Source organism: Microcaecilia unicolor, chromosome 8 (assembly GCF_901765095.1).
Source record: "Microcaecilia unicolor chromosome 8, aMicUni1.1, whole genome shotgun sequence".
NCBI classification, from domain to species: domain Eukaryota; kingdom Metazoa; phylum Chordata; class Amphibia; order Gymnophiona; family Siphonopidae; genus Microcaecilia; species Microcaecilia unicolor.
In genome coordinates this window covers 144223502-144238818 of record NC_044038.1, presented here as the reverse complement: position 1 = coordinate 144238818, position 15317 = coordinate 144223502, and the positions used below count along the sequence as shown (strand labels likewise).

The window sequence follows — 15317 nt, the reverse complement described above, 5'->3', positions numbered from 1 at the left end:
CAACAACCTTCCCATTCCCTGTCTTCCCACCCATTCTCTCCATTCCTCCCATAATAATATTATTGTTCTCCCTTCTACTTTTTCTCTCCACTTAAATATTTCTCATCTATCTGCCTTCAGCTACCTTGGCCCCAAGCTTTGGAATTCTCTCTTCCCACATTAGATTAGAATCCTCCTTCCCTAAATTTAAGTATTTATCTCTTTCAAGAGGCCTTCAGTCTCCCCTCTGCATAACCTTTCCTCTCTGTAATGGAAAGATTTTAAAGATTGCTTTTGAACTCTGTCTGAGTGACCGACAGTGCACTCTCTCATTAAAGAGATAATTCTGTTTGTGTGAAAATGATTTGGAATGTGGAAGAAGATAAGACATGGCTCTAATTAATTTGGTATATGCAGTGGGAGGTGAAGCATGTTTCGAATTCAGGCTAGTCACCTGGACCGAGAAACATGTGACCACATTCCCACATTCTCAAGCATATTTTGTATGGCTTGTTTACCTAAACAGAGAAATTCTCAAGCATTCTGTAATTTTCCTTAACTCTGAAAATGAGTTCTAAGCCTAATAAAAAGGGACATCTCTGACAGCGAAATTGGGAGATCTTCTGTGAGTAAACGTACATACTGCACAGAGGACTGTATTTTCTGGTCTAGAGACTCCTGGCTATTGCTGTAAATGCCGCCCCCCCCCCCCCCCCAGCTGATGATAAGAGCCTGAATATAGTGATACATGACCAGTGATATATATATATATATATATTATTGCTTCTTGCCTGGTCAAGAGATTCCTAGCTTCGCTGATAAGGAAGCCTGGCTGCAGTGATGCATGACCAGTGATGTAATGATTGTTTCTTCTCAACTATAGATAAGTATTATTGTTTCTCTTCAACTATATAGCTTAATCATTTTGTATATATCTTAATCATTGTGTATCTTAGACAATAATGACTTATACACTCTCCATTTAAAGTGAACGTCTAATAAAAGTCTCATTTACCTAATATAAATCCAAAAGAATCCACAGTAATTGTTGAGCAGTCTGTGTCAGTGATTGGTTGGGCAGGCTGTAAAATCAGAGCTATATACTCTCCTCCTTTATTTTCTTTTTTCTTTTCTCCTTCTACCCCTACCTATGTTCTCCTCCATAAATCTTTCCCCCCTAGGACTTTTAATTTGTTTTAGCTGCTCAGTTGCCATGCTTTGGCCCATTTGTGGTTTATCAAGTTCTTGTAAATAAATAAATAAATAAATGTATACATACATACATAAAACATGAAAATTTGCTGTTTGCTGCTATTTGTGTCTCCTGAATACTAGAAAGTTAGATCAGTGTCCCAAGAACTGGATAAGAAGACCCTGTTTAACTAATCAGAATGAAAACATCACCCATTCACTCTCATCACCACCAACAGCTCTGCCAAGCATTCCTCACCCCCACTCCTCACTCCCCCTCTCCTTCATTTTCCTCTCTCCATATGTCTGTTATCCTATATTTTTTTTAGTTCTTTTCTCTTCTTTTGATTTTGTTTTGTTTTTAAAATTGTAAACTGCTTTGCTGTGCTGGGTCTAGAAGCAGTATATCAAATTGAATAAGCCATAAATTATATTTGTATCTTCAAAACTAAATCAATATTTTTAGACACTAAAGTTGGAAGTGAAAGAAAAGGAAAATTATTATGGTTTTCATTGTATTCCTGATTTTCTTTCATGACCAAATAGATATTAATATTTTTGAAATTTTGTAGACTCCTCCTACTTAATCACTTTCACCATTGGGTGTCTTGGTAAACTACCAGGCTGGGAGTCTCAAGTAACCTACTGGGTATACCTTATCAAACCTTATAGGAGTATCACACAGCAGATGTAAAATATACATGCAGCACAATCAATTGATCACATCAATTGATCAGAGAACACAAGAAAGGCTCCCCCGGAGTGATGGTTACCAGTTGTCAAATTAGAAACCAGTAGAGAACATATGAAAATGCTATAAATTAGATTAATTGAAGGGCCATAGAATGAAGAAACAGGAGAGATAACATTTTAAAAGTTTTCTGTTTTAGGGTAATAGATGTGTTCATAACTGCTAATACATTCATTATACCAGAAAGCTCACCTGATTGATGGTCTCCTTTTCACAACAGGTGTCCAAGACATTTCCAGACTCACTGGATCCTATCGTCTCAGAAAACTGGTTATAGGTGAGAGTGTTTGCTTCACATCCTATAGGGAAGTTAATCTGCCCTTTTTCAGAGTGTGTGGTTAAGCAAACATCATGAGAGTAGTTTTGAAGAAAAGCCCTGACGCCATCTATGCCTGAATGCTGAGAGGAAGGACGAACTGTGCTGAAGTTAACACCGGAGGAATCATACGTCTGCAAAAATTTCCACCTGCGAATCCTATGGACCACCAACACTATTATAACCGTGAAGAATAAACAGGAAACAACAGCAATAGCGATCACCAAATAAAATGTGAGGTTTGAATCGGTGTCTGTAGATGTAGATGACGAAAGAGTGCTCAGATCAGAAAGTACATCTGCAACGCTGTCTGCCACCAGTACAGTGACAGTAACTGTAGCAGAGAGAGGAGAATGGCCGTTGTCTTTCACTAAAATTGTAAGAGTTTGTTTAACTGCATCCTTCTCTTGAAAAAAGCGGGCCGTTCTGATTTCTCCTGTGTGAAGTCCCACGGTGAAAAGACCATGATCTGTGGCCTTAAGCAGTCGATAGGACAGCCATGCATTTTGTCCAGAATCTGCATCAACAGCTATTACTTTAGTTACCAGATAGCCTGGTTCGGAGGAACGGGGTGCCAACTCAACTCCTGCAGAACTATCAGTGGGGTGTGAAGGGTATAATATTTCAGGAGCATTGTCATTTTTATCTAATACAAAAATGGTTACTGTGACATTACTGCTGAGAGGTGGAAGTCCCCCATCTTCACCTTGAATTTGGAAGGGAATTTCTTTGATTTGTTCATAATCAAAAGAACGCAGGGCGTAAATAACTCCAGTCTTTGAATTCATGGAGATGTAGGACGACAAAGGCACCTTATTAATATAACTTTCCATCATAGAGTAAGTGATCCTGGCATTTTGCTCCCAGTCTGGGTCGGTGGCTTTAGCACAAAATATTGACGAGCCCGTGGGATTATTTTCCGTCAAGTAAACTGAATATGATGGTCTTTCAAAGACAGGTGGATTATCATTTACATCTGAAATCAGCAGGTCTATAGTTTGGGTTGTGGAGAGAATGTTTACCCCGTTGTCTTTAGCTGTGATACTTATGTTGTATTCTGAAATTTTCTCCCTATCCAGACTGCTCCTAGTGGCCAAATTGTAATAATTACCAAATGACTTCTTTATTTGAAATGGGAGTTTATCCAAAATAAAGCAATTCACTTGACCATTTTGCCCAGAATCTCGGTCATGCACATTTAACAGAGCGACTATTGTTCCAGGTGGACTATTTTCCGACAGAGGGCTGTACAGAGATGTGACTGTAATTTCTGGAGCATTATCGTTCACATCTATCACTTCTAATATAACTTTGGATCTAGCCGAAAGGCCTCCACCGTCCTTTGCATTAACCTCAATTTCATATAATTCGGATTGCTCAAAGTCCAGATTTCCTATAACTGATATTTTTCCGGATTTGGAATCCAGCTGGAATATCTGCAAATCTGTGTCTGTATTTTTGGTAAAGGAATAATTTAACTCGGAATATATTCCTTCGTCCCTGTCTGTAGCGCTGATAGTGACCACTTCGGTACCTACAGGCAAATTTTCTCTGACATTCACTTTATAGAGGGTTTGGTTAAAAACCGGTGCATTGTCATTTGCATCTGTGACAATGATGCGGATTTGAGCAACGCCTGATTTGACTGGAACCCCTCCGTCATTTGCTGTAAGGATAAGATGGTGCACAGCTTGTTCTTCCCGGTCCAGAGATTCCTGCAGCACCAGCTTTGCATAATTTAAACTACTAGCTCCCGTTTGGATATCTAGTGTGAAGTGCTTACTTTTACTTAGATGATAATTCAGAAGAGAATTAACTCCCACATCAAGATCCTGCGCGTTCTGCAACAGAAAGGACATTCCTGGCGCTGTATTTTCACTGATTTCTAACTCTATTTTCTCATTTGGAAAGCTGGGTGAATTGTCATTGATATCCTGGATTTCAATTTCAACTGCATAGAGTTTTACTATATCTTCAACAAGAATCTCGACGTTTAGCAAACATTGAACTATTTTACCGCATACTACTTCTCGGTCAATTTTTTGGTTGATACACAAATGTCCGCTTTTCAAATTCAGAGCAAAGTACTGAGGCTTACCTCTTGAAACAATGCGTACTCCATGCACCGGCAACTCCTTGATATTTAAATCCCTCGCAATATTTCCAACTGAAGAACCTACTTCCATTTCCTCAGGAACTGAATAGCGAATTTGTCCGAAGCCCATCTTCCACACCGAAAACATTACAAAGCAGAGCAACACTCGAGCTCTGAAATCATAAACTGTTTGCACACCTGCCATGTTTATGTTGCTGTGGAGTCTTTTCTGGTTCAGCTTTTGTATTTTGCAGTTCTCTTATGCTATTGATGAGATTTTGGTTCGTGCAGTTCTGGGCTACCTTCAGTCCAAAATGTATTCGGCGAGATTCCTCATAGCATCCTACATTCCAGTGTGCCTGAGCTTTCTGGGAAAGAAAAGGATTTATCACCTTTCTGCTCCTGCTTGGTGAACAGCGGCGCCCAGAGGTTTAAATGATAATTTCAATAGTATCCAGATTTTCATATTGTTGTATTTTGAAGATTTTCAAATATTTGATTTCCTCGTATGTTCAGGCCCATATAACCATTGAGAAACTTAATGGTGTTAAATAAAATACCCCGATGCGAGTAAATCTTATTCGCTAACTGATATTTCTTCATAGATATACTGTACATTCGTAAACCTGCAGACGGGTTCTTTGTCAGTCTCCTTGTTTCACATTACTGTTTCAAAGCTTAGGTTTAAAATTTATCGGCTCGTGTCACTTTCTTTGTTAGAAAACTGCTAGTACTGATATAACCTCTTGTTATCTATGTTAGATCTTTACTTTTTCATTGACTTATTAATACAATTTTTATAACTTATGTTCTTATGAGTATATAAAGGAATAAAAATATCTTAAAACGTTGTCTTTGTCCCATTCTGACTGTTTTGTTTTGCCCAATTCTCTCTCTCTCTCTCTCAGAGACCCTTCTACCTTTCAGTCTCTTCTCATCTTTGCTCTATCCAACAGTTGTATTATTCTAAGCCTTCCCAAGTCTAAGACTTTCTTAGTCTTGCAGCTGGACATCTTTCCCCATTCTCTAACTCCATTATCTCCATCAGTCTCTATCTCCTCGGTTTCTGTCTTCCTCTATTTCTTTTATAGCCATCTCCCTAGACTCATAGTCTTTCTCTTTTTCCCACTAGTTCTGCTTTCTTCTTCCCTCCTTCTGTTTCCCTGTTTCCTCCCCCTTTTGTCTTTTTTCTTATCCTTAGTTCAGAGCTTCCCAAAATGTGGGCCAGGAACCCAAAGGGGGATCACAAAATCCACATTTGTGGTCACAGCTTTGGTGGGATCTCCATAAGGACATTATTATTCTGCACCTTCAAGGGGGTTACTCTCTTTTATTCAGCCACTCTTATGGAGTTACAGCCACAAAACGTTTGACAAGCACTGTCTTACTTTATCTTTCTTCATCAGTCTCATGGTATATTTGTTTCTCTCCTAGGAGTCCTCTGTTTTTCCATTCCTTTGTGTTTATTCCTAACTACTCCTCAGTCTCCCCACTCACTCTCAGTTATTCATTTCTAGGCCTATCCTGCTCTGTCTACTAAGTCCCACACATCTGAATTTCAGTTCATAGCCTTCACTCTTTCTCCCTTGTTGTTTGTTGTAGAGTGAAGATAGAAAACATAAGTATATGAAGTCACCACCTCACACAACAACAGCTTCCGCAACTCTGAATCAGGGTAAATAAAAAGTTACCCATTGTGATCAACCTATTTATAAATTACCTAGCTAGCTTCTCTTGCATCTGTAATTATTGTCAGTGGCTAAGAATATATGTCTTTGATCACTATTTATTGGCAGATATCACAGTGGAACCCACCTGGTAAGATTAATCTTAAACCCAGGATTAAATGCCTGACAGTCTGAAGATTTTCTTGACTGATTTTGATGAAATGGAGACAAATTATGACTTCTTGTAATTTTTGTAAATGTTTGCTCTGGTTACAATTCATGTGAGATAAATACATTTCTTTTTCACTTCCTCTTTATTAGATCCCTCAATTAGATCTTTCTGTGGACTACTCAAAACTCATATGACTGAAACTACAAAATGATTTTTTAATTCTAAAAGTAAATAATTAATTTATTATTGATTTCAAACAAGATTCTACAGAATACCATCAATCAATAAGGGACCCTTTTACAGAGTGGTGGTAAGCCCAACAAAGGCTTACTGCTCACTCTTTGAAGACTACCACCAGCCCAATGCAGTTGCTGGTGGCAGTCCCACCCTGAGTGTGTGCCATTTCTGGGGGAAAAAGAAAACTCCCAGAAATGGCTTGCACAGTGATATCCTGGCAGTAATTAGGCATCACCGTGTGCTGCCCAGTTACCACTGGGAGAGTGCGGGAGCCCTTATTGCCACCTCAATGGGTGTTGGTAAGGGCTCCCTGTCACATGGCCATGCAGTAAGAGTTCTCTTACTGCATGGCCATGTATACCTGGGGTCTTTTTCCTTGGTAGGGTAAAAAGGGCCCTGATGTATGGGAAAAATGGCCCTCACAACCACTGCCAGACCCTTTTTCCTGCAGCTTGGTAAAAGGACCCCCTGTTTTGTCAAGAAAGGATAAAGATCCCATTCACACTTTAGAAGGTTTAAGAAATCCAGGGAAAGCAAAGAATAAATTTATATATTTTATATATATATATATATATACTATACTATAATAAAACTCACCCTCAACGTTCTGAAGACACTGACGTCACTGCAGGCACTCACACACCGGTTCGTAAGTTCATGGTGGTGAAGTCACAACACTGACCATGTCTCCATGCCCTGCCCTCACGTCACACGTGATGACGTCGAGGGCGGAACAATTACAAAAAAACAAAAAAGAATGAACGGGGAGGAGTAGGGAAAAACTCCGCGTGTTTCCCTACTCCTACCCTTCGAACGAATCGCTGCAGACTGCCAAACAAAGAAAACCGCCTGAGGACATGCCCAAAGCCATCTCTCTCTGCCCATGTCTCCTAGCCCTGCCCTCACATCTAACGTTATGATGTCGAGGGCGGAGACATGGCCAGAGAGAGATGGCTTCAACCGATGAACCCTACAGTGACCACAAAGGCCCAGCTACTCTCCAACCACCCCTCCACAAATGGCGCCGCCACAATCGCCATCGTCGTCGCCGTCAACGCCACTCCCACCCTTCACTCACCCCTCTCCGTCTGCCACCGGAACGCCGGACAAAGTGGTGAGTTACAGGGGAGTGGGAGAGGAGAGGGAGGACAGCCTGGAGGACAGGAAAGGAGAGCGTGGGACTCGGAATAAAGGGAGACAGCAATGGAGGGAGGGGGGAGCCCTTGCTAGCGCCCGTTTCATTTCAGGCAGAAACGGGCCTTTTTTACTTATATATATATATATATATATATATATATATATATATATATATATATATATATATATATATATATATATATATATATATTAGATTTACATTTATAATTTAGATCTAAGATATTCACAAATATAAATCTAATTTAAGGGTAGTGGAGGCGATGGAGCCGATGACGATGTGAGCGCATAAGACTCTGCTAAAAGTATTAAAGCAGTGCTGCATGGCTGAGGTTTATTGCCTATCACTTTAAAAAGTATAAGGTTTGTGTTAGAGCTGATTGTGCTTGTCATTCAATAAAGGAATACTGGATTCTAGTGGACAGTATTTGAAGCACCAGCAGAGAATTTTGCTATATATTTGTTGTATAAATTCTTATGCATGGATCTGAAAAGGGGGTGTGGCCATAGGAGGGGCATGGGCGGATCATGGGCATTCCAAGAATTTGCATACAGTATTACAGAGTACGTCAGATTTGTGCCTAATTTAGGCATGAAGATTTACACCATGTTTCCCAGCACTAAGCACTATTTTATAAATAGTGCCTAACTTGAAGTGTCACTTATAAATAGTGCATATTGCTCCTTATATTCCACACCGATTTTTGGAACCATATATAGAGTTTGGTCCTAACAGTGAGCAACTGGAATAACAGTAGGAAAAGAGGCTATTTAATACAACTTATTCACTCCATTAATGAAACTAATCCATATCAGAGTCCTCAGTCAAAGAAGAAGATCCCTCTTTCATTCTTTCAGATATCTTCTTTTCTAAGAATGCTTTAGCAGCATCCTATTTGAAGAAAAATTATTTGGTGCCATTAGTAATCCCATGCATTTTGACAGCAACTAATATTGATATTTCAAAACCCAAAGTATGATATTCTTGGCCAAGAAACACAAATTCCGTGAAACATGCTTGAGTAATTTGAACCAATACCTGAAATATATGAACTGCAAATTCTCTACATCTGACATCTGAACGTTGTTCTTACTGCCTTTGTATCGCTCCATGGTGTGACTGCACCTCAAATATTGTGTTCAATTCTGGTCGCCGCATTTCAAAAAACATATAGTGGAATTAGAAAAGGTGCAGAGAAGGGCGACGAAAATATTAAAGGGGATTTCCCTATGAGGAAAGGCTAAAGTGGCTAGGGTTCTCCAGCTTGGAGAAAAGGTGACTGAGGGGAGATATGATAGAGGTCTATAAAATAATGAGGAGAGTTGAACGGGTAGATGTGAAGCGTCTGTTTAAGTTTTCCAAAAATACTAGGACTAGGGGGCATGCGATGAAGCTACAATGTAGTACTTTTTTTTTTTTTAATTATTTATTTATAATTTCAAATTTACAATTCAAGCCAATAACGCTTGTTTAGAAAAGCAGTTTGAATACAGTAATCTTTTACAATAGGAAAACAATATAATAAAGAAAACATGAATACCCATTCCTAAGCATCCTTATTTATATATTCCACTGCACAAGTCCACAAATGTGATTCAAGACTTACATATATGGAGAACACAAGGAAATTACATCACTTAGATTAAAAAAAAAAAGAAAAAAGAGAATGGAACCTGTGTAGCTACTAAAATTTCCTTCCTTCAGGACTTTTGAGTCTCTTGTCCAATTCTCTTGGTAGCTAGGAATTCAGTGAGATGTGTAGGTTCAAAGAATACGTATTTAATTGCCTGATATCTAACTATACATTTACATGGATAGTGCAGAAAAAAGGAAGCTCCCAACTGTTGGACTCCAGGTCTATGCAAAAGAAATTGGCGCCTCCTTTTTTGGGTTTCTTTTGACACATCGGAGAATATCCTTCCTTTTAATCCAAAAAAGTCTTTAGTTCTATTTTTAAAGAAAAGTTTCATCATCCACCCCTTATCAGGTGCCAAAACTACAGTGGCTAACAATGTTGAGGAAATTAATTTTTCTGAGTCTGAGGACTCTAATATAGCTGACACATCCAAGGGGGAACCTGAAGACTCATGTATTTCTCCTGGCTTTCCTGGTACTTAATATACCTGTAGCAAAGGCGTAGTAGATTGTTCGGGGATTAAAAGTATGTCCTTCATATACTTCAACAACATTTCTTTTGGGGAAACTGTTTTAATCTTTGGAAAGTTAATGAAACGAAGATTATTACTTCTCTGATTATTTTCAAGCGCTTCTATTTTTCTATGCATATTTGTTAAATCTTTAACCATTATAACTTGAGTTTCTTGCACTTGTTTTCCTTTCTGATCTTGATTCATTATTTTCTCGTTTATTTGTTTAACATCCTCTGTAACTTTGGTCAAACTCAGTTAACGTTTGAGTTTTTATTCCCAATTGGTTAATTTGAGGACACAAAGCTTTACCCAAAGAGGTTATCAACGCCCACAGAGAGTCAAGAGTCACTTCAGTGAGCTTTTCCATAGAGGTAAATATTTGCAAAGGCAGAGTAGGTTGTAAGGGATTACTTATCTCACTTTCCGTGACCAAGCGATTTCCCGCCGGCAAAGATGTCTGACTCACAGCGCTTACAACATCCACCTCAGTGGATTCTCCCAAAACGAGCCCCTGCTGTTCCTGTGCCTCAAGTCGCGCCGACTTCTCCATAAGCGACACCAACAAAGGGAAACTCATTCGCTGTGGTTGCGGAGGGGGAGTCCTTCGGTCTGGGCTTAAAGTTGTTTCAAGCGTAGGCATCGACACTAGGCCTCCATTTGCACCGGTCAGTGCAATCGCGCCACTCTCAGACCGCGTTTCCTGTTGGCTCTGAATGAATGAGTCCATAGGTCCGATCGTCAGGACGACTTGTCTACCGGAGGTCACTGTGCTGGTTGATTTGCCCCTTCACTTAGGCATCGTGAAAGCTTGGATTCAAACTCAGTCAGAGCTCTGCAAACACAGGTCCACTCACGTCGGCCATCTTGAATCCGGGTGAGACATTTGGATCACAATGTAGTAAATTTAAAATGAACCAGAGAAAATTTTTCTTCACTCAATGTGTAATTAAACTCTGGAATTCATTGCCAGAGAATGTGGTAAAGGCGGTTAGCTTAGCGGAGTTTATAAAAGTTTGGACGACTTCCTAAAGGAAAAGTCCATAGACCGTTATTAAATGGACTTGGGGAAAATCCACTATTTCTGGGATAAGCAGTATAAAGTGTGTTGTACTATTGGGGTTCTTGCCAGGTATTTGTGACTTGGATTGGCCACTGTTGGAAACAGGATGCTGGGCTTGATGGACCTTTGGTCTTTCCCAGTATGGCAATATTTATGTACTTATGAGCATCGAAAGATCTTTATTAAATCTGGTATAAATATGATGTTAATAATGTAGTGCTAACTGACCAAATAGTAAGCCTGACTTTGAGTGTTGATTGGTGTTCGATTAACAAATAATCTAATTATGTTGTAGCCTAGGGATGCCATATCAGTTTTAAAAAATAGGTTGATAAAGGATGCAGAAAACATGAGTATCTCCACATATACATATTTTCATTCAAATGTAATAAAAATATACACTTCTGGCTACACAAGTTTCTTATTTTCCTCTTACCCTTCACTAATTGTTCATTAGTGACAAGAAAGAGGGCAGTGTTGAAAAAACAATAATAATTTCATACCTGTAAACTGAGTATTTCTATATATAAGTCTACTATCAATCTCCTGAGCTAGGGTTTTATTAACCATTTGTTACTAATAAAATTTTGACTTGTGTCATTTATGTATTAGGATTTATTCACTGCATTTTTGAAGGAATTCACTCAAGGCGATGTAGAGTATCTTATTTAATCTCATCCCTGAAACAACTGGAACAAATGTGAAGCTGGAGGCAACAATTCTGTGAAGCAGTTCTGCCAAATTCATAATAATGTGGATCCCATTCTAGACTTGATCTCAATATACGTTGCCATCCTTGGCTGGTAATAGTCAATACTCATAAGATCACAACCTTTTCATTTCATTCTTGCATGTTCAATTGTATGGTACTTATGTGCCTTCATTCCTGTTTTTCTTCATCGTCTTGTATTTAGTTATTCTTTCTTATTTTATTTGCCCACATTGATGCAAAGTTTGTTGGTATCTTTTAGACTAGTTTTAAAAATGAAAGAATACATGTACTTTTCCATTGAAAATTACCTAAGAACACCAACAGTGTACATTTACACCTGCTAATTCATGCAGGTAGTTTTCCAATGGAAAAATATGTGTAAATTTAGAACAGTCAAAAGTATGTGTATATATGAAAACCCTCTCCAGTTCTGTTCAAAGGAATGCCTCCATTCATGTGTGGGTCAACTTGCTTATGTAGTGACACTATGCATATATTTTTATGCACCCATGGGGCAGCCAATTTTCAAAAAAGCCATTTATTGAACATGCAGTTGAGCCCTAAGGTATCAGTCTTTCCTAGTAATATCAAAGGGCTAGAGTTGTGAAGGATGAGGCCACACTTCTTGTATTTGTGGGTCCTGAGGGAGAAGGGGAAACTTGCTTTAAGGCCCTGCTGTTGTACATTCTTTATATGGGATCAGTTTACCCCTTTCTGTACACTTGCTGTCTCTCCTCTCACTGATACCATGCTACTCAGTTTTCCTTCAGTTAAACAAGTCAATGACAAATGTTTGACTCTTCGATATAATATCAGATAATGTCGATCTGGAATTCATTACCAATATGGATCCGTGTTTTGCAAAATTATTTTATTTTTTGAAAGGAAATTAAAACCCATTTTTAAAACAAATACCTTTCTGAATGTAATTGTAATATTGTGGTAATTATATTTTATGTAAATTCCCAAATTTATTTATCTGGTTATCTTGGATTTGTAATCCACATTGAACTATATTTGGTATTGTAGAATAGAAGAATTGTATAGCATAGCATAGCACAGCATATAAGCTATTATCCTCCAATACACAAAATAAAAAAACATTGGATGGTAGACATTTGAAACTGTTTTTTCTTTTCTTCTTTAGTCTTAAGAAATCTTCTCTTCTCTTATGCAGGATCTTTAGGTTCCTTCTTTAGGAATCTTCCTCTTCTTCACTCCACTCTGAGTCGGGAAACTCCTCTTCTGACCTGAAAGACATCACATCTCAGTCTTCATTTCTCATTCATCCAGAATTTTCACTGTCTGACCTATAACACCTATAAAAAAATGTGACTTCTTTGCTCTGAACACTTCCATGCTATCTTCCTCAGTTGACTCCAACCCACTGACATTAGGACTTCAGCAACCACTCAAATTTTCCTTTGGCAAAAAGAAGGCAAAAGACAACAAACCCTCAATGTTTCCTCAGGAGCACTATGACCCTTTTGGTAGCTTTGAAGAAAGTAAGTAAACACAATTTTCATTCAAAGACATCTTTTATAGTTTAAGTGACATCACAAACTCTGTCCATGACACCAATCCCCTCAGGGAAACTAGCTACAATATTACTCCTTCATATTATCATTATACACAGTCTAGAAAAAGTGCTATCCTTCCAAAACATAATAATGTCACATAAAGACACTAGTCATCAGATTAACACTGAAGCCAATAAATTATTCATAATTTATTTCTTTATTTCACCTTTATTCCACAAAACTGATCAAAGGCCTTTCTATGTCGCATATAATCAAACTATTCACAAAATATGACTCAACAACTCACACAATAGCAAACTATTATAAAACATTAACAAAGTAGTTAAATTATTATATCACCTCAACAAACCTAAATTGAAAATAATTTGGTTCTACTCTCACATTACTTGACTGCCAGTTCCATAAACATGGTCCAGCCTCAGAAAATGCAGTGAACCATTTGACAGAAAGCTTGCAGTTCTGAGAGAATAGACCACCACCAAGTTAGTTTCAACCAACTATAAGGCTTTTGTGGCATGGATCAGAAACAAAATAACCTTAGAATTTTACATTTTTCAAAGCAATAATTAGACATATCGCATACACAATAATTACAGTTCAGCTACAGGTGCACATGTTACAGTAAGATATAGCACATTTTATTTCAGGTACAATGAACATTTGAAACACATTATAACCTATATACATTGTTCAATTACAATGCAGAAGTTATAATACAATATGGTATATGTTATTTCCAAAATAATAAGCATTTAAAATGCACTGCATAGGATAATCAAAATTCAATTACATTTTGTTTACGGTATAACGTTTAAGTATTTAAAATGCATTGCATACATTTACATATATCTGAGGTGTTGCAAGGGCACCTTCAAACTACTAGATAGACCTGGTTGGTTCCTGTAATATTTTGCCTACTGTTATTGATATAGCTATCTTGTGGATTCTATTTTCCCTCTAGGAAAGTCATAAGTCCTGTAATCTTCCTCCTGTCAGTGATATATAGTTTCTAGGAACACTACTGTTATGTTACTTATGACAGCTGTGGATGGATAATACTTCTCTCTGAAGCACAAGACAGTTTCTTGTAAAGAGGATGTGTTTGATGCTGAAGAGGAGCCTCCAAGCAATTGGATGATGTCTATGTTCCCTTGGGAATACATCATAGGGCATCAATTGGTGGATGATTTATCTCATTGGTATGTAGTCTTTGAATTCTGGGCCCATTGCCTCCAGAAATTCTGCTGTAAAGGGGGACACTCACAATAGCATGGATTGTCTCTTCTGCTATACAGTCCCCTTGGGCAGTGACTTTATTTATTTATTTATTTATTTATTTATTTATTTATTTATTGCACTTGTATCCCACATTTTAATGGAAAGTTATGTTGGCCATCTCAAACCCCGGCCAAATTCAAGGCATTTGGCCATGGGAGGAGTCAGCATGTTTAGTGCACTGGCTCCCCTGACATGCCAGGTCAGCAACCGAGCTCCCTAGGGGTCACTGCGGTGGACTTCAGAAAAGCTCCCACGTGCATAGCTCCCTTACTTTGGGAGCTGAGCCCCCCCAAACCCACTACCCACAAATGTACTGCACCCACTAAAACTGCTCCAGGGACCCGCATACAGCCTCTACGACTTATTGCTGCTGTATAACTTTGGCACACCAGTTCACACCTGAAGACTAATCTCTTTGAAAAAGTCCTTTATTTGAATACGCGCGTTTACTCACAGTTAACTGCAGATCAGAGGTTGTGCCCCACTGGCAAAGAGTCCCCTGGTACTAAGATGAGCAGTAGGTCAGAGCTGGCACAATGGTGCACAATGCCCTCTTTCAGCAACATTCAAGGTAAGAACTACGTTCTCTAACGTGGGTAACACAGGAAAAGGAACTAAAACTGGCTTACAAAAATAGCCACTACCGCATGGACTACAACAGGAAACAAAACAGGGCACACTCTTACCCAGTAAGCATGGGGAAAGCACCAGGGGAGTAGAGCCTACCAACTACCAATACCTATACCCACCACAATGCATTGCTGATGTGACTCTGCAGTGCAAATAACAGAAAAGGTGTCACACTCACCCCAGAGCCACATCACAAGCAGGAAAAGGCTGTCGTAGGATAGAACACATTCTGCTGTCATGGAGGTAGGTACGGCATTTGAGGCCGGCATGCAGGCTGGAACAAAAAATGTATAAAGTGGGGTTTTTTTGGTGGGAGGGGGTTAGTGACTACTGGGGGAGTACAGGGAGGTCATCTCCGCTTCCTTCCGATGGTCATGTGGTC

General features: G+C 38.8%; 2 protein-coding genes and 1 pseudogene across 3 annotated transcripts in view; all 3 read right to left on the bottom strand.

Moving 5' to 3' along the window:
* Positions 1–15317, bottom strand: part of LOC115476834 — a 557863-nt pseudogene that overhangs the window by 389673 nt on the left and 152873 nt on the right.
* LOC115476837 (protocadherin gamma-A10-like) lies at positions 2096–4589 on the bottom strand. The gene has a single exon (XM_030213411.1). The coding sequence runs from the start codon at positions 4535–4537 to the stop codon at positions 2096–2098; it is 2442 nt and encodes an 813-aa protein (XP_030069271.1). The 5' UTR covers positions 4538–4589.
* Positions 10882–15317, bottom strand: part of LOC115476707 (protocadherin gamma-A12-like) — an 89481-nt gene continuing 85045 nt past the window's right edge. For both annotated transcript variants that reach the window (XM_030213241.1, XM_030213240.1), the window contains exon 2: positions 10882–12736. In XM_030213241.1, the coding sequence (XP_030069101.1) occupies positions 12701–12736 (36 nt within the window). In that variant the 3' untranslated portion in view covers positions 10882–12700. The remainder of the gene's footprint in view (positions 12737–15317) is intronic.

What these genes read in the sequence shown, in the direction of transcription:
- LOC115476837 (XM_030213411.1), bottom strand. Translation starts at nt 4,537, where the DNA reads ATGGCAGGTGTGCAAACAGTTTATGATTTCAGAGCTCGAGTGTTGCTC.